This window comes from Tachysurus fulvidraco, chromosome 1, assembly GCF_022655615.1.
Source record: "Tachysurus fulvidraco isolate hzauxx_2018 chromosome 1, HZAU_PFXX_2.0, whole genome shotgun sequence".
Classification (NCBI taxonomy): domain Eukaryota; kingdom Metazoa; phylum Chordata; class Actinopteri; order Siluriformes; family Bagridae; genus Tachysurus; species Tachysurus fulvidraco.
Window position 1 is genome coordinate 35,685,386 of NC_062518.1, and position 25,754 is coordinate 35,711,139.

General features: G+C 38.4%; 3 protein-coding genes across 4 annotated transcripts in view; 1 reads left to right on the forward strand and 2 right to left on the reverse strand.

Moving 5' to 3' along the window:
- Window positions 1-1,526: 1,526 nt before the first annotated feature.
- On the reverse strand, window positions 1,527-18,145 carry ntn5 (netrin 5). The gene is made up of 7 exons (XM_027164998.2): window positions 18,024-18,145; window positions 8,720-10,113; window positions 8,376-8,564; window positions 7,071-7,220; window positions 5,508-5,561; window positions 5,090-5,170; window positions 1,527-4,918 (listed from the first exon to the last, which is right to left on the reverse strand). The coding sequence occupies exons 2-7, from the start codon at window positions 10,098-10,100 to the stop codon at window positions 4,188-4,190; spliced, it is 2,586 nt and encodes an 861-aa protein (XP_027020799.2). The 5' UTR covers window positions 10,101-10,113; window positions 18,024-18,145; the 3' UTR covers window positions 1,527-4,187.
- A 4,282-nt stretch (window positions 18,146-22,427) lies between these two features.
- On the reverse strand, window positions 22,428-25,658 carry cnpy4 (canopy FGF signaling regulator 4). Of its 2 annotated transcripts, none has more exons than XM_027165040.2 (6): window positions 25,470-25,658; window positions 25,007-25,133; window positions 24,719-24,815; window positions 24,136-24,258; window positions 23,760-23,877; window positions 22,428-23,405 (listed from the first exon to the last, which is right to left on the reverse strand). In XM_027165040.2, exons 1-6 carry the CDS (start codon window positions 25,552-25,554, stop codon window positions 23,296-23,298), a joined length of 660 nt encoding a protein of 219 aa, XP_027020841.2. In that variant the 5' UTR covers window positions 25,555-25,658; the 3' UTR covers window positions 22,428-23,295. The 2 variants fall into 2 exon arrangements, with proteins under 2 accessions (XP_027020841.2, XP_047674112.1); XM_047818156.1 differs by lacking the exon at window positions 25,470-25,658 and adding an exon at window positions 25,435-25,459.
- A 38-nt stretch (window positions 25,659-25,696) lies between these two features.
- Window positions 25,697-25,754, forward strand: part of hdac8 (histone deacetylase 8) — a 24,537-nt gene continuing 24,479 nt past the window's right edge. The window contains exon 1 of the transcript XR_003443480.2: window positions 25,697-25,754. This exon is cut by the window's right edge and continues 11 nt beyond it. The gene's annotated coding sequence lies outside the window, so the exon portion shown is untranslated.

The window sequence follows — 25,754 nt, forward strand, 5'->3', positions numbered from 1 at the left end:
GAACAAATTCGGCTATGTTCAGGTTGGCCAGAATCACCAGTTAAACCAATAATAAGACCAGCATTGCCCAGCTTAGACCAGCAACATTCAAGTATTTTTCAACAAAAACTACCATCCATGTACGTTAATTGAAGATTGATAAATTAACTCTTACTGAGGTTTATTTATAAAATATGTACATTTGCAGCATTTGTCAGATGTCCTTATGCAGGGTGATGTAATGAGGTTCTTTGTAATTTCAATCAAAAACCAAAACAAAATCCTCATGCTAGTAAAATAAGTCTTATATAATCAAGCCTTTTCAATCAAAAAGCACATATCAATATTTTTATACATAAAAGATTTGAATTAAAAAAATTAACTAAATGAAAAAAGTAACTCAATTCCACTTCTACAGTTGATCCACTAGGTGGGACAGTAAACAAAGTAGATCTAGGGTTTATGGCAACTGTCCAACATATACACTACTGAGTCACCAATAATCTCTCCACCATCTCTACACAAATCTCCCCACACAATCCAAACAAATCAATCTGTTATGGTTTGACTTCAACGAGATCAAGCCGAGAATTACATCTCAGCACACGCACATATACAGACACATGCATATGCACACACACCAGAATCTGTACTGATCCATCTCTGCTCATACAGCAGGGTGTAAACTTTCACCATGCACACACCACCTGCTTAAAGTAGGCTACCCGTTTTGTCTCTCTTCACTTGTGCCTTTGATCCATAATCCTAACTCTGGGGCAAAAAATCTCTCCTGCTCTCAAAGTTACAAAAGCCCCAGACAGGGAAAAAATATGCAAAGAAACAAGCTCCAAGCATCGACATGGTAACAGTGAATGTCAGACTTAAGTATGTGCCATAAATCTTCAGTTCTATGATTCTTATAACTAACTAAAGCACACAAGAGGGAAAGGGAATGAAAAAAAAAATGACTAAAGCTTCCATTAACTTGGCTTTATCATTTACAGGCTCTTGTAAGCTCAGGAATAGAGATTGAATGTCAGTGGATAGAGAATCCAGAGTGTAGCTTATAAAATCAATCCTGATTATTGTAGAAGGGAGGAACAGTGATAGACAAAAATGGCCCCCAGTCACAGCTTTCAGTTCAGTATAACCTTCTAGCCATTTCCCAACACAATAAAATCCATATTTACTTCATAAAAAATCATTATGCAGAGACAAAGTGAAACTGGCAGACACACTGGTGTTGGTCTTTATGCTGAACATTCGTTTCTGTCAAGTTCCTGAGCAGCTACTGTGGTAAATATAGCAACCTTAATTTTCCCACCAATTTTTTTTTTCCTAAACTTGATATTTCTGGGCCTATTAGTTGTTAACATACTGATTATTTTGAACACTGTGTTTGTGCTGTAAGACATGGGGAGCTAATGATGGCACTGCTTTTACTGGGGCCAGGTGGTGGTGGGGTCTCGTTGCTATGGATGCAGTACATTCATATGAAAGGTATTCATGCTTGGGATCAAGTGGATTGACCCCTTGCTCTCGGGTTAACAGAAGCCGCATGTGTATCTGGTTCCCTGAACTAACGTGTGTGTCTGTGGATAAAGTAGAAGAGTGGTTGTCTGAGCATGAGTGTACGTGTTCAGAACATTGTGGGAAAGATTTAAGAGTATGTTGAAGTTTAACTTTTGGTCTCAGTGTTCAGTCATACAGAGAGAGAGAGAGAGAGAGAGAGAGAGAGAGAGAGAGAGAGAGAGAGAGAGAGAGAGAGAGAGAGAGAGAGAGAGAGAGGTCACATTGAACTTTGGCTCTAGAGGTTTTAAGTCCCATAAAAATTCATCTTGCTAGGCAGTAAACATGGAGCTCAGAACATGGTGTTTATCCCACACACACACCTCCCTATGTCTGTGGAAGTAGGTGTCAGTAATAAGGCATGCTCATCTGTCTGTAGCAACACACTCTTGCTTGTTCAAACACAGAAAACACACCATTGAAAGACCACACTTGATGATAGTCAAGTATATGTTTGGGGGCTCAGTTGGTGCAAAGTATGTGTTATTCGATACACACAGTTGGCATATAGACAAAATAGTGAACATGGAGTAAAAGCATGCGTGTGTGAGAGTAATACTTGAGCAGACATTTTTCTGTAGTGTCAGGAGCAAAGAGCTTTAAGTTTATATTGCTAAGAAAACTTTATTATAAGCAGAATGAAGACTGCCTGAAGACAGAGGGTCGTTCTCTTTTAAATGAAACACCCATCCTGATGTGAATCTTTATACTTAATACAAATGTCTTCACTGGCATCCAAGATTTTGTAATGACACAAGCATTTTTTTTTTTTTTAGATTGAACATCATTCATTGGGCATGTTGTTCTATTTTCACTCCGGTTAATAGTTTCCTACTCAATACACAAAATCTGCTGACTGCCGAGAGTGAGCTAAGTGGGATTTAGCTCTCACTTAATGATGACAGAGTGATTCGGCAGTCTTGTAGTCTGTCCAGCATTCTCACCTCCATATATGTACACTCCCTTAAACAGGGTTCCAAGTTTCATAAGATTCAACTTACAGTCTAAATTCGCCATCAACACTACTGTGCTTGTCATCTCGTACATTGCTAACAAGAAGAGCTGAGTCTCTGCAACTTTCAGTAGAACATTTGCAGTCTCCACTACTCCTACAGTGGACGTGAATCAATACAAAATTGAATATCACTGTTAAAACGCTGACTGAGGAAAGAAGCTCCTGCTCTATTATTAGGTGCTAAGAGCAAAACCTGACTGTTATTACTTTTTCAATATATTCACCTATTAAAAGCAAAGTAGAAGCTCTTGAATATTTTATCCATTTACATATGAATACATTTTCAATTCCATTTTATTTCCATGTTCTGTACAATTTTCCCTCTTTATCCAAGGAAACTCAGGAAACAAGGTGGATACGGTAATACAGTACTAACCCGTCACAGATTACAATCACACACACACATGATACAGATAGAATCATGACAAACAGAAGAAATGTTCTGGGTGAAATGTTTCCTTTTTGTAACGCCACGTGTCAAATCGTTCAGAACTGGTTTCCTAAGTGAATTTTTTACCAAGAACAAACACGCTTTGTACGATTTTTCTCAGACTATGAAATGATAATGGAAAGTAAATTTCTTTCACACGACAGATATTTTAATCAAGCCCATACAACCACTTCTCCTATCTGAGTGTTCTTAACACCTAGTTAGTTTCGTTCCCCAAACTTCCTCTTACTATTTTTGACATGCTGCGCACACATAAAGCTACTTTAGTCAATGTTATAGTTGGTGCAATGTTCTGTCATTAATATTCATTTAAAAAAATAACTGGCCTGCCAGATACAGCCACTAATTTGGGGTCTCTAATAAGAAACAAGATATTTGTTGAGACATTGAACCAAAACACAAGAGCATTCTTGTAAATTTGAAGGGGTTGATTTGATTCCGCATGGTGTGATGCTGTTACCACTCCAGTTTTACATTGTGAATATCACAGAAATTTCCTAACAATAACAACTTTTTCTGATTAAAGATCAACATTGAACGTTTTGCAAAAGAAGTCAGTTCTTGTTAGCACTCATATTGTAGCATATTATTCTGTCATCAGCTTCCCTTTTTCTCCCTCTCTTGAAGTTAATAAAAGCTTGTCTTGTTAGTGAGCAACCAGAAAGTACACAGTTCCCTTTGCTGACGATTGTCCCATGGAACAACAGCACAGCACTGGAGACTCCTTCCATTAATGTTAAAGTATCCCTCCTTACTAACCCTCTTTTTTTTTTTTGTTAAATAACAGCGCTTTTTTAAAATTAGGTCTAGATTATGTGAAACGTCTGCAATACAAGTCTCTGTGCTGTGAAATGATAATGTTTTAGAATGAACACCTTAATATAAACCTGTTGTTTGAATTAAAGACGATACTTTATAATTGTCAGAGCTGCTGTTATAGAAGATGAATGAACATCTTCTGATAAAACATGTTGAGTAATTCAATAGCACTTTCGTATAAATATCAACCCTGATTCTCTATGAACCGACTGAATATCATTATATATTCATGCTAAACTAATCCTGTGTGTTAATGTCTCTTCCAGCTTTGAGGACTGGGTAAGTGTGGTGTTTCTAGTAGAAAGCCGAACTAATGATTTCTTTGTGCAGTGTATAACTAACTCCATCATCTGTTTATTGTGCACCTTCTGTTTCTGGTGAGCTTTCTTCCTCCTGTCCATGTGTTATAGAAAGCACTGGTAAAGTTGTAGGCAAACTGGTTGTGTGGAGCTGCTGAGGCTCATTAGATGGGTTAGTTTTTAATGTTGAATCAGATGGAGGATGAGGTGCTTCCTGCAAAATATTCTGGGTCTTATCATTCTTGAATTTGTCTCTGTCATGATCAAACTGTCTTTGTCTGTCCTGTGTATGTGTGCTATCTTCATGTGTGTTGGGAGCAGTTTCTTCAGACTTTGAAGATATCTGATGGTATATATGCCGCCTCTCAGGCTGAAAGTTCTCAAGATGTGGTGGGATGTATTTCTCATGTGTGTGTAAAAGTGAGTGTGTCCGTGTTGTGGAGTTTGTGAGTTGATGGCACTTCCCCCTATTATCCTGGCCACGAAATCCCCTTAGTTTGGGATTCCAGTGTTCTCGCCACTGTAGGGCCGTGGTGGAGCGATCGGCAACCAGTCGTCTCTCTCCTGGGGCCCAGCCTCTCCTGTTTTCCTCTGCACCAATCAAGAGGAATGTCCTGCCCACTTGGAGGGTGGGGCAACCGCAGCTGACATCACGATCAGGAATCCAGAGGGTCTGGAGACCTCTTTTAACTTGTGACAATCCAACACGGAAAACAGACTGCACCCACACTGAGAACTGCCACCATGGACCAGAGCGCTCCTTAGCCTTAACCTGAACCTTAAGCACTGAGAGAGAGAGAGAGAGAGAGAGAGAGAGAGAGAGAGAGAGAGAGAGAGAGAGAGAGAGAGAGAGAGAGAGAGAGAGAGAGAGAGAGAGAGAGAGAGATGATGATGATACTTGACGAAAAGTAGTTTTAGATTTATTTCATGTTTTATTTCTTGACTATGGACTCTTACCATAATCTTTGAGGCAGAATGTCTCTAAATTCATTTTTACTTTGGCTAGAGAAGGCTGGCAATAAGAGAGGCACTCCTCAGCTGATACAAGTGGATGAAAAACAGACAGAGAAAGATGGTGTGAAAGACTTATATATACTATACAAGACACACACACACACACACACACACACACACACACACACACACACACACACACACACACACACACACACACACACACACAGAGTCCACAAGGTGGCAGCAGTTAACAACGAATGAATCTTCAGCAACTAAAGTCAACAGAACAAAAAAAGGTTTCACAAAATGATATACTGGTATTATCCTTCAAATAAGTTTAAACAATCCTTCAAACGATCCTTGGTTTTGCAAACAAGTGATTATGTAGCATTTCAAAAATAAACGGAATATAGCTCACCTATGCTATATTGGGGCTGGTAAACTGGGGTTGGTGGAACAGCTTCTGGGATGCCTGGTGACAGAGAGAGGCTCATTATAGCAAGCACTGACAAGTTTATTTGTGTGCCTTTGATTTAGTCTTTGAGCTTTTTTGCACCTCGCTGGTGTGTGTGAGCTCTCTAATCCCAGTGGTGGCTCATTAGTGCATACTGATCATGCATCTGCATGTGTCTGTGTCTTCACACAGATGCCAGAATTCGGATGTGTGCATGCTATTTCTCTATATATTTCTCTCTATCTCTTGCTCTCCCACTCAGTCTCGGACACACTAATACACTTTAGCCATGAAAGGCCTGCAGCTCTGGGCCAACCATATATTATCACTGCGTCTTGTCCGTTTGCCCATAGCTCTGACACAACTGGGACAGTGACATCTTATCCCTCACCTCGGCCCCTCGTACTATAACCTCCTCTAGTTGCTTGTACATGTCACCATGGGTTTTATACCCAACAGACGATGTGCATGCAGTCAGTTAAGATATATAGCTACAGTACTATATGCTTCATTTACCGATGACTCTTACACAAACAGTGGCTTTACACCAATGAGACTTTGCCTCATGTCACAATAAGAGCCTTGTAAAAAAAAAACTGCACATGTTGATTTATGATTCTTTGTGCCATAAATGTTCTGCACGCTTAAGGACAACTGCTGGAATGCAAGATAAAGACCCCCCACCATTTTGCCAGTGTCACGCTAATAATACAGCTCAGGTCAGTTTCCGAGTGTGGAATGATGAGGACATTTCCTGTTCTGTATTAAGTGGCAAATGTTTCATTGGTGCTGGCCTTAGCTAGGTTTTAAACTGTGGACTGAGAGAAGATCTCTGGTTATAAATAACCTAGCCAGACCCTGCCCAGTAAAACAACAAACAAGCTTGTCTTTCACTGAGCCCTTACTAGTGAAGAATTATGTGCCTGCCAGCCCAGGAGGGACACTGGCTGCTTGCCTGAGTGCTGTAACAGGTGCCTTCTGTATGTGTCACCTGAGTGGAGATTTAAAAGTGTCGCCGCATCCACTGCTTAGATTTACAGAGAGATACATGCAGATTATCACTCTCCGGGCCAACATTAGCAAGAATAAAGGGTCTGTAAATCCAGCAAAGGCTCACTAACAGGTGAATAAGAGTTCAAGCATACTAACAAAATCCAGAGGAGGTTTAGAGCCTTGTCTGGAATCACAGTTAATCACAGGAACAAGAGGAAACGTGTTGGGATTTCTTTTATATTCCACATCAATAAATGAAAGGGTAAGACAGTATATTGATTGGTTCTGTGCCCAATAAGCGGATTAAATAATTAATTTTAATTAGGCCAAGAGCAGTCAATGTCAACATGTAAGTTACAAGTCATTTGAAAGAGGAGTGTATGGTGGGAACAATCATGACAGCGATCAACTTGTTAAAACTCTATTGTCTCCCTTAAATGTGGTCTTTTCAGTCTATGATATATATTCTCTTCTATTTGCTTGGCATAGTCTTGTGTTAAAATACAGCGTATGGGTTTGATTTGTGGCACTTACGAATGCAGGGCCGGAGGGGTGAGTGGCCGTGTTTGTATCCTGGGGCACAGCGGTTACATCTTTGTCCTGTAACTCCCTCTCTGCAGAGACATTGGCCCGTAGACTGATTACACCATATGCCCACTGCGCCTAGAGGATGGCACTGACACGCTGGAGTAATGAAGAGAAAAAGAGTAAAAGAGAGAGAAAAGAAAAGAGGTTAGAAACAAAACATTATAATATTGTGGAAAAATAAAAACATTCACATGCATTTTTATTCCATTGGAGATTTTATATGAGTTTGTAAGTGTGACCCGCATTTTACAATCTGATGTTTTCCCACATTTTCTAAGAAACGAGTTCAGAAGGAAGTCATATAAAAGTGGGAGATTGATAAAAATGAAACAATGTAAAATAAACCCTCCTAAAGGCAGCAGAAATAAAAGTGGCTATAAAAACAGCAGACAACCAAGCAGCTCCACCAGCCTGCACTCATTCAAACAAACTGCCTCGAAAAATGTAGTTTCCAATAATCAGCCCAGGCTCAAGAGTACAACAATGTAAATCGATCCAGTTGATCAGATCTGAAAGATTTTGGTCAAATTACAAAAAAAAGAATACGTGACAGTGCTTTAGATGAAGCATACAACCCTTAGATTAATTTTTTATCAACTTGAGTGAACCAATCGGGGCATGATATATACTGTATGGGACGTTTACACACAAAGGCCGCCCACAGTGTGAAGTTATATTAGGACTGAAAGCTTCTATAAGCATGCCACGAACATGAGAGCAAAGGCCAAATGTCAGAGCACATTCCAACAGGCAAAGTGTAGCCATAACATAGACAAAAATCTCCCATTCTTTCTTTCTTATATACACAAAAGTTTGAACTTCAGGTGATGCACTGCCACGATCTGTACTGGTTAACTGCTCCAAATATCTGTATCTGTATTCGAACTTAAACCCAAAATGGGTATGGCCTAAACTGCTTGGTGCTCCAAATATTTACAGTACATCTGTCTATACATTTAGCGGGTGAAAAATATAAAGAGCTCTTATTAGAATATTTATCCCAAACATGCAGGCAAAACAAAAAATAGCTTAATTCACACCACCGTGACTCTGACCAGGCAGTCTGTAAGATGACTAACTGTATAACTCTAAAATGCATCGTGCTTTTTTCATGGCTTGGTGTTTTGGCACTGTGAGGTTTTTCATATGTATTTGTATTCAGTTACATTTATATGATGACAACCATTTAGCCATAATATAGCTTTTTATGGGCATGTGTACACACACACACACACACACACACACACTGACGTTGACAGGCCTTGCGATGGTTGAGGGACATGCTGTGGTCACGTGTGTATCCATTCTGACACAACTGACAGTGGCGTCCAGTTGTATGGTGTCTGCACTTCAAACACACTCCTCCGCTGACCCGGCCAGATTGCTGGAACAGTGTCATACTGAACCTACACTTATTGGAGTGGCCATTACACTGACATGCTGAGAGAAAGAGGGAAGAAGAGAGGAGGGTCATGAGTAAAGGAATTATTATGTAATATATTGCATATTTCTTAAATAGCTTAGTTATTGAGCAATAAACCAACATGAGATCATGGCAGACAAAAATATAGACACACACAGCAATCATAACTCACGGACGCACGGGTGTGGCTGGGAGGGTGTGGCGCGTTGCCATGGCCGATCATAATAAAACGGCTCACAGACATCGCAGTCTGGTCCAGCTGTGTGATGTTCACATTGACATACTGCATGACCTTTGTCATCACGACGACAACGGGATGCATGGCCATTACATTTGCACCTGCCGCCCACCTGGATATCAGAGAGAGCAAGAGGAAGTGTGGGCGGGGTTGAGAGAGCGGATGGTGTGCGGTGATGGAGAACTTTATTTCTTAATCTGGAGCGAGATCTTTCACGTCCTGCATTGTTTCGCCTTTTCCTCAATTCCTTCCTCTTAGAGCTTTGGCCCTGCTTTTCTATCATCCAATCACACACAGCATCCTGGCATGGCTTCCACTGAGATGTCTCTTTCTTATGGCCTCGTCCTTTCGCTCTGCCTTCTCGAATCTCAGTCTGTTTGCGGGTCACATTGTGTCCGGTTTCTTGGGAGGAATTCTTGTTGCGATTTCTTCTTGATAATTTTTCTAGCTTTTCCTCTTTCCTGTGTCTCCTTATTTCAGTACTTTTAATCCATTCATTCTCTGTTCTTTGTTTTTCATTTTGAGTCACTTCATCAAATGATCTCAGTGGCCATTTAAGAACCTCACCGACTTCATCTGGCTTCTTGTCTTGCTTGACTAATTTTCCCTGTAACTGATGAAATATTATCCTGATATCAGTGGCAGTCACCCAGTCCTGGAGGCCTGGACTGTATTCGAAATCAGAGGAGGAAGGACGTCCATCTAGAGTGGAAAAAGCCAGAACAACCCCACCACGGTGTTTCTGCAAGGGCCTTGGATCCGAGCACAGACTCTCAGTCTCCTGGTGTCTGCTATGAGCGATAGACTGAGCGGGAAGGCCGAATCTCCCCATGCAGTCGCTGGAGTAGTACTGCAGGGGACGCCAGCTACGACCGTAGTCCATTGACTTTAGAATAGAAATGGAGAAAGGATCAGTGGGCTCCACCTGCTGGCAGAATTGTAAGCTGATGTATGTGACCTCAAAACGTCTGCCTAATGGAACGGTAAAGGTCCAATTCCTGGTGACTGAACCTTCTGGAGCTTTCCAGCAGGTCAGATTATGGGGATTATGGAGGTCAGTTAGTGTGCTGATGTTTCTCTCAGCCCCTTGATGCAGGTCTTCAGCCTGTACAGGCACCCCGTAGGCAGCGTTAATAAAATCGGATAGGCAGTGGCGTGCACGCCCATCCAGGTGGTAGCACGGGTCATGTGGTGAGCTCCAGCGAAGGGGGGATTGAGAAAGAGAAGGGGAGAGAAATGAGTGAGGGAAGAAGCTGAGAAAGACGGAGAATAGAAAAGAAAGGGCTGGGGAGGGAGGGGAGTGATACTGGAGCATGATGTCATCAGGCCTACAACAGAGAAAGCAACAGGAGAAAGAAGGTATTTCTTTAATAACAAACAGGTCAGATCATAACAGGAAAGGATTATAAAGGATTTATTTGACACAAGTATAAAACCTCAAGAGTGAGAGCATTACGACACATTTCTCCACCTGCACCATCTGTGCCCCAATTGAAAACATCCCCATTCATGGCACAGAATAGATTTTGACGGTTTTACAGGAAACACTAACCAACCAATCAGAGGCCAGTGTCTCAGTGGGGGGGCATCTTGAATTTTCTTCTGCACCGTGGGTTCTAGCTTGAAGCAGCCTTTTAAAAAATATCAGACTTGATGTCTCAGAAGAAAAATCCCATGAAAAACGAATGAGGGCAAGAGAATGTGTGAGGCATGAAGGCAGTTTCTGTGAGAAATGTCAAAAAGCACAGGGAACAGCTGTCTTACAAGCCCAAACCCTGCACCATTCATCAAATTTATTGTCTCTTTCCCATTCCTAATCCAAACCTGGGGGTACAGCGAGTAAAGGATTGACTAAAGAGTGAAAGCTTGAGTGGGGAAGTAAGATCTAGGCTGAGTTTTAATAGTTTAGAGAAATAGGAGCTGTAGAAAGATAGCATGAAGGAAAGAGAGTGCAAAAGCAATAAATATAAGTGACACTTATGAATGCAGGATACAGAGGCAATGAAACGGTCTGGCATTTGTTTAACTTACTACATCCAGAACATGGACTTCTAGTAGTAGTTTAGTATTCTGATATCACAAATTATATCTTTCTCTGTATATGATGAATTTTGGAAAGCATGCAGTGGACATATTTTGGTGTCACGTTCTCAAGATATTGTGGTTATATCACCATGCCTTATTAAAATGTTTTGCAATGCCTGTCAAAAAGGAAATGTAAAAGGCAATGACAACACGAAACTTGGACAGCTGGCTTCGGGGAGCAAGGGAAGAAGAGGGGAAATGGAGATTAAATGAAAAAACTGAGTGGCAGATTTAGTGAGACTATGTGAAAAGGCACGCAAGACTTACTGCACCACGTCTTAAAGTAGAACATGGTGCAGCTCTCTTCTCCGTGGCTACGTGCAAACAAGTCTCTGTCTCCTGCTTAACACTGAATTCCTTGCTTTTCATTTATTTAGTACTTGTCACCTGCAGGCATGACATACAGTGAAGCCCATTTTCACATAACAGTTTGATATAGTAGTTTAAGATATGCAGGCATGCCAAAAGACAATCTCACATACCACAGTCATAACAAACCTCTACTTGTTTGGGTGTTTTATACTTAACATTTCTACAGACTAACTGATCAATTTTATTCATTCGGATGAACACACACACGTCCAAGAATAGTAAATATTTCACATAAATAATGCATTGAACGCTTTAAACTTTACGATTGACTATAAAACAGAAAGCAGAGGAAATATACTTTAGAATTTAAAGGAATACTAATTTAGATCATTTATAACATTATAAATGTGTATATTAGGAATATAAGTAATATGTACACCAACATCTTTAGAATATAATTATATGTATAGTAATTTCCATATACTAGGTAATGCCGATATAACTTTTTTATTCAAATAATAATTAATTATAGACATTTTATAATCATCTATAGATCCATTCAGCATCCCGAACATATCCCAGCATTCCAAAAAAGGGATTTTTTAATTAAAAATAATTTTAAATATATTTCAGGTAATATTATTTAATAAGGAGAGGAGCATGTATGCATCCCTCCCTTTTGATCAAAAAAACCTGATACTGTAATACTTGCTTTTGTGAAAGTCCCAGGTTTGCTTTTGTCTTTGAACTACTGGCAAAGATTCTCAGAAAGTTTATATATAATCTTTGTTTGGCTGTAAATGTCCAGATGCAGTTTTTATCAAGCAAAATTAGCCAAAATTAGCTTGTAAAGTTGAAAATGAGATCTCGATAGAAGTCATTTGGCTGTAAGTGATTCCTTATTTTGGAGCATGTTTTGGAAGCAATTCCACAAAGTTATGCTGATTTCTCTCTTTTTTCTCTCGCTTTATCACCTGCTCCTATCGTTCTGGGACTATTCCTCAACGGCGTTAATGTCCTAACAAGCGTGTGACACTGACAGCAGAGTCAGCAGGCCTGTGTAAATGGGCCCAGTTGGAGAGAGAGAGAGAGAGAGAGAGAGAGAGAGAGAGAGAGAGAGAGAGAGAGAGAGAGAGAGAGAGAGAATTTGTGTGTGTATGTACAGTATGTATGGTGTGTGTGACAGTGAGAGAGACAGAATAGAGAATGTGTGTGTTCGTGTGTGTGTGTGTGTGTGTGTGTGTGTGTGTGTGTGTGTGTGTGTGTGTGTGTGTGTGTGTGTGTGTGTGTGTGTGTGCGTGTGTGTGTACGTGTGTGTGTGCGTGCATGTGCGTGCATGAGTGTGAGAGAGAGAGAGAGAGAGAAAAGTTGTGTGCGTGAATGTATGTGTGTGTGTGTGAGAGAGAGAGAGAGAGAGAGAGAGAGAGAGAGAGAGAGAGAGAGAGAGAGAGAGAGAGAGAGAGAGAGAACTAGGGTTGCCTAGTCTTGAACGCTGTCATCCTTACCCCAGTACTGTCAGCAATCAGTGTCAGAATCAACCTAACAATAAATGTAACCATAGGAAAAGCTCCAGAGTATTAGCTGTACCTTGTCAGTCCTTAAATCTGATTTTTGGCAAGCAATACATAGCATTTGTAACTCAGACACCTTTTAAACAAAGGTCTTAAACTAAAACTGCTAACAACTCAAGGCAAGTAACTAACATGACTAAAATGGTAAGTAAAATTATAAAAAAAAGGAAAAAAAACCCCCACAAAAATATAAACGTCTAAACCGTCCCTTTTCTAATGATTCTAGCCTTGTAGCTAGACTTTGGTCCTATCAGCTGCCTTTTAGCTAAACAATTTGCATTCATGTACGTTTTGAATAAACAGAAAGAGGGACTTCAACAGCTGAACTACTGTAATTTTTTCAAAGTTATGTTAACATAAGTTTAAGAAATGTTGTTTGAGAAGGATAAACACATCAGTCTGGCAACACTGCCCACACCACACCGCTGTCACAAACTCATCGGTCTTTAATTGACCGTCTGAATAATTAGCTCTCGGATATCTCAGTGGTGTCTTTAAATCAGCAGCCTGATGAGTAAATGGTAAGTTAGGAAAGAAAGTGAGAAGGGACATGTCAGCTATTCACGGCTTGGTGTACATGTCTGACATAATAAGAGGGTGAACGTGTAGAGGCCATGATTGTGTTTTTTGTGCCTTACTTGGATATATTAAATTCTTGATTGATTGATGAAATACTGTTTATTTGTCTCAGTGGACTATTTAGATTTGTTGTCATCTAGCAGTGTGAATTTGGACTTCCCAGCACTCCCTGAAGGCCATATACACACTTTTTTAGTAGACCAGTCTTGCCTGATGGCCATTCCAGCAGTGCGGATGTGGTTTCAACAATTTATCCTTCACTTTCCATAAATTCACACTCTGTGCGACACAGGAGAAAGATACCCGAGACACTTCAACTGAAGCTGACTTTGAAGATGAGAGGGGCTTTTTCTGTAGCCTGAGAGCCACGATGTGTTATCACGACATCAAGGAGAAATTGGCCAAAATACTTTTGTTTATCTTAAGACATAAATAAAAATCTTTTATAAATAAAAATCTTCTATTTCCTTAATTTTGAACTCGAATCGACTTGCATTTATTGCAGTGCAATCTGTTTAATCTGCTACAGTATATAATCTGGTTAATTTATTTGTCTAAACATACATCCTTTTTTTTCTTTTCTTTTTTCTAAGCTTAGTAGTCTATCCTGATAAAAAGGAGCACATTTTCACCAGAGGCTTATAGGCATAACTTCAAGAGTTTAAAGACCACTTTATAGAATAGTTAAAGATGGTTACATAGTTACAGACCACTAACGAGCTCCATTCAAGCCCACATATGCTATTTTATTCATTTACAAGATTGAGGTCCCGCACAAGTCTCTCTCCTGCCCAATCTCCCCGTAATCGATTTTACACACGGTTTGGCTGAACTCGAAGAGACCTGGATACCTGTCAATTTCCGTGCACTCTGCTGTTCTTTTAATGCTAAATGGGAGATCTTGCTGCCTGACAGTTTGCTGAGCCCTGGCTCTGTTGTACAGCTTTAACACAGCTCGTCATGGAGCCTCTCAGCTGATCCGCAGTGCTGGCAGAAGGGTGCAGGGACAGAGAGGGAATTACAACACACACATGGAAGCTTCAAATTGGATGATGGATTTGAAAACAATACCCTGGTATAAATATATTGCTGTAAGTTAATTGTTTTATTTTTTATCAGAAAAATACAAGCACGAATAGAGAAAAGAGGTGAATTTATCCAGCAAGACGTTAACTGAGTCAGGATTTACGTGTGTTTACATAATTACAATGTTACATAATGTTAATATATTAATGTTTAATATATTTATTGTTTTAACTGAACTATTGGTCTAACTCTTTGAACATCAACAGTATCATTTTTAAATGTATAATAAATGTATAATTCTCTAATAAATTTGGATACTCTATATAATACTCTATATAATATTCCCATTTAGTGCTCCCTGGCGTCTCTGTTCCTAATTTGCCCATCTCTGCCCATTCTCTATATATGTACTGTATATCTGTTAAAACTGTACCAGATGTCATAGAACGTTTTCTTTAAATCATATCTGGAGAGCTGGAGATCTGATTTAAAGATCTGAATTAAGATCAGATTTATTTTCCAAAAAGAAAACAAAAACTGTTTTCTATGTTTTATATTATTGTTTGGAATTAAAGGGTGCACCCATATTTCATTTTTAATTCTTTAAAGGTTTTATACACTGTAATAGTGTTATAAAATATAAAACAAAGTTGCTTTTATTTTTTTTTAAAATATCTTTTCACCCGCTCAGGGTGATGCATATGGTTGCACTTATTTGTAAATATATTTGTGCCGCGAAGATCATTCACATACCATTTTTATGTGGCTGAGTATGCAATCCCAATGATCCAAATGAACATCTCATAAAACCTCTTTAAAGTCTTAATATGACAGGGAAAGATGTAATTATGTCACCTGTAGTAAACTAAGGAAGGTCACCAGACATTACAGTCTCTATATAGAAATATATTTAAAAGAGCCAACACCTTCTGTAATGAAACATAAACACACATTGCTTCCAGCACCTCTGATAGTTTTAGTTGTCTTTGGAAAGTGTAAACTCTAGAGGACCTTGGGGTCCAAACACGGCGGCCACTTTGTGCATCAGGTGCATTAATCTAATTTTAGAGAAGCAGTGACCTGACAGGCCTCAGAAAATGGATTATTGCCGCTCGTATCTTTAGCTGGAGCCTCCCGTCTATCATACAGACACACACTGCGCCTATGGCTTCAATGGGTCCTAATAAATAGTACAATGGTGTGCATTAAGGACATTGATATACTGTTCAAATAGCAAGTTTGAATGTGAAAAATGCCGATTGTAATTAAGCCCTCCTTTCACCACTTCTCATATGAGCCAAAACCTCATAGAGGATCCAGACTTGCTCCATGAAGTAATGTTCTTAATAGGCATGTCCAGACATGAGACTCATAAATCTACAACCTGCAAATAGATGCTCGTGCCTCCTTGCAAGACCTAATTCAGACAAACCCTCAACCTTCATCTGCTGTAAGCAAATATTTTATTCTCAATCCGCATATGCCATCAATATACTGAGTTATACTGTTCATAAGTTTAACCAAACAAAGACCAGGTTCAAGTTTGAAGGAGAAACCATATGGAAGAGAGAGAGAGAGGATCATACACTCTCCCACGCTAGATTAGGCACCCTGGCATTGAAGGTTCCTTGGGAGTTTTCACTCCACTGTCAGTGTTGAAAAACTGAAAAACAGATGCACATGAAATCGCCCTAGAGCTTCCTTCACAAATGCCAAGGACAACATTTCCACAGTGAAATCAGCCCGAGCTGTCAGACCTGCACATCGGTTCCACCTCATTTAAGCTTAAAGGCACATGTGTTAGTTACGATCTTAAATGTTAATAACACTCAGAAGAGGGTTTTGTGGACATTTTTCCAAGAAGCATCATTAACTTTGAAATCACACCCATGAATGCTCATCCGCTTACTAGAACATAATCAATAAAATCCGTCCAAACCATGTCTTCAGACACTTACAGCAATTTCTTTCCATTTTTTAATCGTTGATATTGCTCTGGGATTTGAATTAACTGTAACTCTGCTCAATCATTATAATGATGATTTAATGAAAAACTCGGCTTTATGGCTATATAATCACAACCAGTCGGATGTATCAGGTGACCCGACATGTGGAAGGCAAACGGAAATTGCGTTTTTAATAAGAAAATCAGTCCCTTGCAGCTGGCCACCTACACAGGCCACAGGTCGCCAAAGACTGCTTTTTGTCTTGTGTTTTTGTGTTTTGTCTCATAGTTTTAAAGTGAGGCACCATCACAGTTAATCAGTTTATATAAACAATCCCCACATGGTGTCCAAACCAAACATCATTAATCTGATGGAACAGGGAATTATTTGAGGTCAGGTTTTTTTTCTGAAAAGTAATTGTAAATAGTTTCAAACAACTATTTGATAATTAGGGCAATAACTCAAACTGAGAATATAATTAGCTTTCTGATGAAGAAAGCATGTAAACAACCTTGATGTTATTTTACAGATCGGTATTTAATTAACTCGTGTGCTTCCTATTTAAAACCTATAAGGATTAAATTTACGGCTTCACTCTGTGTGTTACTGAGTGCTTTATTTAACCAAAATAATACAAGCCACATGCAACTAATTTGCTCGTTCAGCTCAAATAAACGCGTTAATAAACGTTATAGCAAAAAGAAGCGAAATCATCACAACCTTCAGATCTGTGGACAAAACAATTAGGACTAATTCTCGTAATATAAATTATAATTAATCACATCTCTAACTTTATTAGCCATATCTCAAGCTATTTTAATTAAATTAAATTATACGTTTTGCTTTACTGATTTAACAACGTGAACGTAATAAAAATAAGCCTTGCTGCCTCGATTTTTTCATCATCATCATCATCATCATCATCATCATCATCATCAACAACAACAACATCATCATCAACAACAACATTATCAACAAAAACGGCAACAACAATAAAATAATAAAAATAAAATAATAATAATTAGTAATTAATAATAATAATAATAATAATAATAATAACAATAAAAAGAAGAAAAAAGATGAAGACGAAGAAGAAGAAGGATAATAATAATAATAATAATAATAATAATAACAATAATAACAATAATAACGATTATTGTTATTATTGTTATTATTATTATTATTATTATTACCCATTGTTGTTGTTGCTGCTGTTATTGTTAATGTTGCTGCTGTTGTTATTTTCGATTATATTAGGGTTGGCCTCGAAAAGCCCTCTGAACAATTCTTAGATCTATTGACAAATTCTCATAATTATTAATACTTTAATCTCTTAAAAATGAAAGGAAATCGAGATAATAAAAAACATAGAAATAAAAATATATATATTTATTTAAAGCTAAATTTGTTTAAATAGATCAATATGATTATATTAATATCCGAGATTTAAATACAGGTTTATGTTTAATCCGATTATTCTTCAATACTTCAGACCACCGGGATATATATATATACAAAATTATTATATATATATATATACACACACACAATCAAATCTGTTCTCAAAGTTAAATTCAATTCAGGAGGACACTTCTTCACCGTGTATCGGCTGGTCAATGCTCTCTCCTGCACTTATATATTTAAAGCCTCTACATAAATAAGTTAAAGTGGTTTTTGCTTAAGAGAAATAACAGAAACAGTCAAAATAGTGACTCCTACCATGTGCCGCGCTGCCGGTTTGCCTGCGTCTCATAGAGTCTTTCATCAATAATGCAACAGCAAGCAACGCGCGCTGCAAACCCATTACTGTCCACGTGACGTCACACACACACACACACACACACACACACACACACACACACACACACACACACACACACACACACACACACACACACACACACACACACACACACACGGCGCTTTGCTAACGCTGTATTTGCAGGCGCGCGTTTTAAACAGGTGGAAGCGAAACCCACAAAAAGGCGAAAAGACGTGCGCAATTTTACGCACCGTATTTTCCACATAGGATCATTTGCGCTTCGCCCAAAGCTATTTTTCGGTCTAGTGTGTTGGTTAAGGTTAAAGGCACACCAGCATGATATTGAAGAGACAGACGCGTGGTCATTAATTCTGGTGTCAGTTAAACGCACAAATGACTAAAAGAACACTTGAGAAAACAATGCAATCCCTGGAGTAAGTTAGCTGACATGATTGAAGTTCATACAAGACAGACACAGAGAGAGAGAGAGAGAGAGAGAGAGAGAGAGAGAGAGAGAGAGAGAGAGAGAGAGAGAGAGAGAGAGAGAGAGAGAGAGAGAGAGATGCGAAGGACAAGAAACAAATGAACTGAGAGAGAAGAGATGAAGCCACTTTCCCAGAGCAGTCTCATAAAGCTGATTAATGACTTCCCTTGAGAACTGTTTCCCAGGTGTGTGTGTGTAGGTCTAATGCACCAGAGCAGTTTAGTCTTTGATATCCTTGGACAAAAGACAAGTATAATATCTGTGCCGTATTTTCAGGATGATTGTGCATCACATGAATCTGTTACTAAGCTAGAGCTAGGTTAAACAAGGTAGAGCTTTAAGCCATAGTGTATGAAATGCGGTGCACTGTGCACTGTGTGATGGAGAAAAGGAGCAGGAGAAGATACTACAAACACTGAGACTAACAGAGCATCTGGAAGACCATGAAAGTGCTAATGAAGTGAAGGTAAAAGCTACTGTGGTCACTGTGTCACTAAATCTCAGATTTTTAAGGCAAGTATGGCAACATTCTTGGATCATGTTTGTGATCTAGACAAAACACTGTAGTAAAAGCTTTGCCATCATATATCATGTGCTGAAACAGGTTCTCCTATCCAGTACAATTTCTTGGTATGTCTCTAAAATAGCTTGGGCATATTTTTAACTATAGGAGGAACAAACAGATCAGAAAAATCCAAGGGTCTGGGTTTCAATTAATATCATAAGATCATTACAACACCACCTCCATACTAACCTACAAATCTTATTGCATCCCTTCCTCTTTTGTGATGTCCATTATTTAGCTATGTTTTTGTTTTAAAAATTATTCATGCCCTAACAAGATAAATATCTAAACAGCTATGCATGTTTCAAAACAAGCAATGTAGTGAGACCCTAATTTTTCTTTTACGGCAAATGACAATGTGAAGCCATGGTGGGCAGCTGCTGATTGGAGTGGCACTGTGAAGTATGTTAGTATTAATTACATGGATACGTTCTCACAACATTTGAGACCATTCAGTGAAAGTATGCAACATGTGAAGGGAAATTCCACAGTATTGATATCAAAACAAATCCATGCCTAGACAAAGAAAACATTATCTAAGAGCAATTACCTTGGTATTCAGTCCTAACTCCAATTTAAAGTCATCAAAGAGACCGTACAAACACACAGCATGCCCAAATGAGAGTCTATCAGTATAGACAGATTAATAGAATGAAGAAAAGCACAAACACTGGAAAACTAATGAGAGGCTTTTTTTTTTTTTTTTTTTTTTTTACAAGAGCTTGTAGCTTGCCCTCTAGTGTTATTTTTTTTGCAGAAGACAGACAAAACAATGTCCCAGTGTTTTGAATTGCATTTCACAGTACATTCTCTTCTGAAGACAAACATGTGCAGAAAGGCAGTATTCATACTGACTCACAGAAGATCTCATCATTGCAGCATGTCGTAGCCTACTCTAGATGGTATGGCTTTTCATCATCATACACAATCTAGGTGGGTGGCAGATATATGTAAAACACGCATATTCTTGTGGAATTGTGTGTTCTTGCAGGTTAATAAAGTCAGCTGTGGCACTTCTAAATAAAGGTTCCTTGCAAATTAAAACCACACCTAATCTCATGTGGAAGTTAATGTCTGTAATTAAGTGAGTAATAAATCACTGAAGTGGACAGATGATCCAGTGTAGTTTGTCAAAAAAAAGGAAGCCTGACTTAATTGCTGATGAATGTCATATGCTTGGTATGCAGTTACCCTGGAAATTGTAGTCTTTTTAGGAAACATTTAGTCTGGTCTCGTACACTGGGATACTCACCAGAAGACAGTTGCTGCAACAAAGACATATATTTTATTTCATATATTTTTATCTGTTTGATGTAATGCTATTTTTCTCTGTCTACAATACCTACAACTGTACCCTCTTGTTGGGTCTCTATTGGTCCACGATACTCTATTCAAGTTCTGTCCAAAGGCTCCAGCAATCATAGAGAAACAAATTCATTATAGTACCCTGTCAGATGCCATAAGAAACTGAAATAATGACTTAATCTGTATCATATTATTGGAAAACACTTTACAAATGTAAAACACATTACATTCTGGCGCAGTCTCAACGTTTATGAGTAAGACTCATTTATTCCTCAATAACTGCTTTATCCTGTTCAGGATTGTAGTGGATCCACAGTATATCCAATGATCACTGGGTACAAGGTGAGAATACATCCTTTTCAGTGTGTATGCAGTGGCAATTTGTAGTAGGCAATCCACCAAACAGCATGTTTTTTGGTGTTCAGGAAACCAGTGAACCTGGTGGATGAAATCCACACAGATTCAGGAAGAACATGTGAAATCCCACCCAGACTGTAACCTGGACTCAGCATCAAAGCAGGAAGCCTGAAGCTGTGAGACACAAATAATATTCACTGTGCCACACATGAGCAACACTCATTCATTCATTAAGTTTTAGTCAATTTTATTGTGTAGTTTGAAAGGATAAGGTAAAGAAAGCTTCTGTCACACATTCTGTAACACATTGTTGCTCAGTCCCAGTTCTGGAAATTCATTCATGATTTCCTTATTCACCAACTAAGTGAAAGGACAAAACCTCTAGGGTTAGGATTAGTGAGGATTTTACTCTATCAGTGCAAATCATTCTGTCCTTTCCTGTCATTAATTCCAAAACAAATTTGACAGGTGTCACTTGTATTATGCAGATAAATAACTTGGGTGTCTAGAGAGATGGATGTAGCAGATTTCCCTGGGGTGCGGGATTAAATCGTGTCGGCTTCACTCGTCACAGAAATGAACTGGAATTCCCCAGTCAGTCCCTGACGGATAACACGGAGTGACCTGAGGAAAAAAAATACTATTGGGCTCGAGCTAAAGGAAGTGGGATGCCTTAATAATAAATAAAGCCCCATTTCATGTTCAAATTTCAACTTACAACTTTACAAAAGCTAAATAAATATTCGATGTTATGCAAGAAATGTTGAAAAGACATTCATACTTTTCATCAGTATAAGAGCAGGGGTTACTATAGGACACTATGAAAAGGAAAAAATAGCCAAGAAGTTGCTGTGAGTAGAATGAAAGCTGAAAGCCTCTAACTGGAAGCAACATGATTTCTTATCAAATTCCTCCAACATAATAATGAAATTAAATCATTCACAAACTTTATGTTCCAAATAATTAATTTCTTATCGAGAAGAGGTTGCTTTAATCAGAGATGATGCTGAAAGACATCATGCACTTGAACATTATTCTTAATAAAAGACTATCAGTGCAAATTGCAATACCAGGTGTCTATGTAGCAACACAAATGTGCACATAGACATGAAGTGTTAGGTGTCAGTCTGCTTCTACATTTCCACTTCCCCAACCATATGTCAAGCAGTAAGCTGCAGGATCTACTACAAGTGCTATCTGACAAGTCTATCAGATGGGAGAGCAAAAATGGTAATGCATTAGGATACTACTGCCTCCTGGTGTCCAAAAAGCACATAGGAACATGATTATGTATTAGTACATACACAAAAAAGAGATGAGATATTCCAAAATACTGCCGGTATTTCTTCACTAAAAATCTAAAAAAGTACAAAATTCTAAAGACTTTGTCCACTATATTGTCCTAAAGAATAGCTGCCAGATGTGTAAAGACTCCACTGGACATACTGTATATCCTCAGACATAAAAAAAAGTTTTTTCCCCATAAAGTTTAAAATATACAAGGAATAGAACAATACAATAACATCAATGACTGTGGAGTGATGTAGTGATGTGTTAACTTCCTGTAAGTTTCAATAACGTCACTTCCCAAAGTGTTGTATGTCCCGTATAACTATAGAGATATGCAAATGATTACACTCTTTTCATAAATCAAAGAATAACAAGTCATACTTTAATATTGATGTATAGTTCATACACAGTTCCTGGTCATACTTATGTGAAACTATTATTCCCTCATCAGACTGTCTCATGATGATAAGACTGAAAACAAACAAAAAAAAAAAAAACCCTGCAGCTTTTCATGTTACAGAGACACCGCAATGTCGTCCTTCCTGAAGACCATCTAGTGTGAACCCCTCTAAATAAAAACAATATGTTTCATGAAGAAAGAAAGAAATAAAGAAAGAAAGGTTCGTCTTGCTGTCAGTCAACCAATTGCGTTGTATATTAATAGTGTTGTATATTAATATATGATAATATATGTTGTATATTATCAATAGTGTTGTATATTAATCTAAATATGGGTGGAATTATCAAAGAAAAATATAATGAAGAAAATTATTATTATTATTTATTCAAAACCATAAAACACATGGAATACCAATGAACACTGAAGACAATACAAACCATTATTATGGCTTGTGTGTGTTCAGATCTTCAACATAACACTGAGGCAGTTTCTAACATAAAGGCACTATACATGGAGTGATTTCATTATTGGCAGCTTTGCATAATAAACATTTCACAAATAAAAGTCCCCACATTACAAATGAGTGACCACACTGAGGTCCAGCACTTTACTGGCAACAACATTATTGCTGTCCCTTTCTGGGGTGGCTGAACATAAATGATTATGAACTGTAGCGTTAACTAGAACCAGCATACATACAGAAGTTCCTGTAAACACTTTTCAAACCCAGTACTTGATCTTTTGGGACGACTTTTCTTTCTCAGGATGCATTCTATAAGGAAGGCTGAAAAGTCCAGCTATTGGAGTTCGTGAGCCATGTTTCTGCTTTTAGAGTTCTCCTGCGTCGTGTGTTTGATTATCTTCCTCTTGCTCAGACTCGGACTCTACAGTCGATCCCTTCACACCTAAGTCTCCTTTCCATACCTCGTTTAGACATTCTGGGGGAGAAAAGGAGCAAAGAAGAAAAACAAATACAATGAGAATGTCTGACTGGGATTGATTGGGATTAATATTATTAATGTGCCTAAATATTCTTATTCTCTTTTAGTTCTATTAAGAGCTTTGTTTAAAAATCTGAGAAAATGACTGCAAATTCAAAATTTCATTCGAAATCATTTACTGTTTTACAAATATAACATGCTTAAAGAAAAATAGAATGAAACTACAAATGAATGAATGCAAAATAAAAAAAAAACTGCATTGCCGTGACCAAAAAAAGACTTTTCACCCAGTTATAAATACAGTGTGTGTGTGTGTGTGTGTGTGTGTGTGTGTGTGTATGGTTCTCTCACCTGACTCTGAATGTTTCAGGACGTGGGCTTCACACAGGAATCTCTCCAGTCTTTCCTCCTGGTGATTAAAGTACCAGTCCTCCACCACCTCCTCATATTCCTCCAACATGGTCTCACACTGAAACATAATACTATATGTTACCTTGTGCACACACATCTCTCACCTTCTAACACACTCTGAGAATGAAATAGATACAGTGTTGCTCAGAAACACACCTCTGTCATGCTGTCATATAGTAGCTTACACATGCTGAGGATTACAAAAACACTCCACATTCACACAGAACAGAACAGAACACACAATGGTGTGCACAAAAAAAAAAAACAAAAAAAAACCAGACACTGTCTGCTGGTATTTTCAGTAGCTGGTCTTTACCTGTTTCTTCATGTCTGCCACCTCTACTGACGGCTCATCCCACAGCTCATATGGGATGCCTAGCTCCACCTTCACCCCCTTATTCACCAGGTTCTTCAGTGTGTCCATGGTCTGACTGGTGCCCTGCACAACACACACATTCCCAATGACAGAACATCACTACTTTCATCTGATGAAAGTCAGAAAATGTTGTGGCTCTTGTTTGTTTACATATGCAGATTAACCAAAGTGCCCCTGGTACAGTACATGATATAACACTTTATATGTATTGTTATCCATTATGTCATGTTACACTTTTCTGAGATCTTTGTGATACGTTTATATTTTTTATTTAAATAATATTTAATATTATATATTTAAATATGTACCAAATATTTCTTCTCTTTGAGTAATTTAAATTTCGTGACATCAAATATAAATATCAAACACTTTTTAAAATGCAAGGGAACCTGTATGGTGTGTGTGTGTGTGTGTGAGCGTGTGTGTGTGTGTGTGAGAGAGAGGATATTCCTTGAACATCTTGAACGTTTGATATTGAGTAAGCTTTTTCTAGATCTCTATTTTCTAGATCTCTATAAACTACCTTGGCATATCGAAGGCTCCCAGGTCTCTCAGCATGGACACTGTACTGCAGAATTCCCTCACAGATATTGTCTACAGCTTCTGTCAATCTTGTTTCCCTTGTAGGAAAAAAACAACACCACATAACATCAAACCAGCAGCAACAATTCACTCATGTGAAGTTTTTTTATAATATAGATTACAAATAGATCCCATTAACAGTCCAGAACTGTGTCAGTCTCTCCACCTTTCATCCAGCCAACTTTCCTCAGCTATTCCTTATTAGTTGGTGACATTACGGTTCACTTACGAGGTGTTGTACTTAATTTTACGTTTGCGTTTTCCAGTGTCCAGAACTTCCCCGATCTCCAGGACCTCTTTGGAGCGTCCGGTCTTCTCCAAAATCTCCTGCAGCTCTATTGTCAAAAACTTACACACTGTCAAAAAGAAAGTAAACACCTTATGACTAAGAGCTGCAGATGAGATGCATGTGATGAATCAATTATGTTAGATAATTGTAAGGTTCTAGAGATAAGAGGAAGATAATAATGGTCTTGTGGCACAAAATAACTGCACTACAAACGCTATGCAAGGTTCACAGATTTATACCAATGTACATGTTCCTTTAGTACCAACAGATTATTTTGCACTTTAAATCTATTTCTTATCGGGGGGGGGGGTCTAGATTAAGTTGATCTCCATCATTTCCTGCATCATCTCTTAAACTCAAAGTCTTACTGATCTGAGATCAGCTCAGCAGCTCGTTGTTGTACCTTCACATTTATTTGGAAGCCTTTCGTCCTGTTCCGCTACTGCAAAGCTAAACATACAAAACACAAATAACCCTAAAGCTTCCATGGCGAATTTATTTACTGCTAAACACACGTGAAAAACTCATATAAAAAAAAGGCTGCAGCCACATCGACAGTCTTCAGCAGCAAGGAAGAAAAAAAACTGAGCATGCGCATTGTAGACAGAGGAATAAGGGATTAGTTGCCAGATTGATTATTTTCAACTAGATTAAACACTAATAATAAGTAAAGAATGCAAAGACAAAG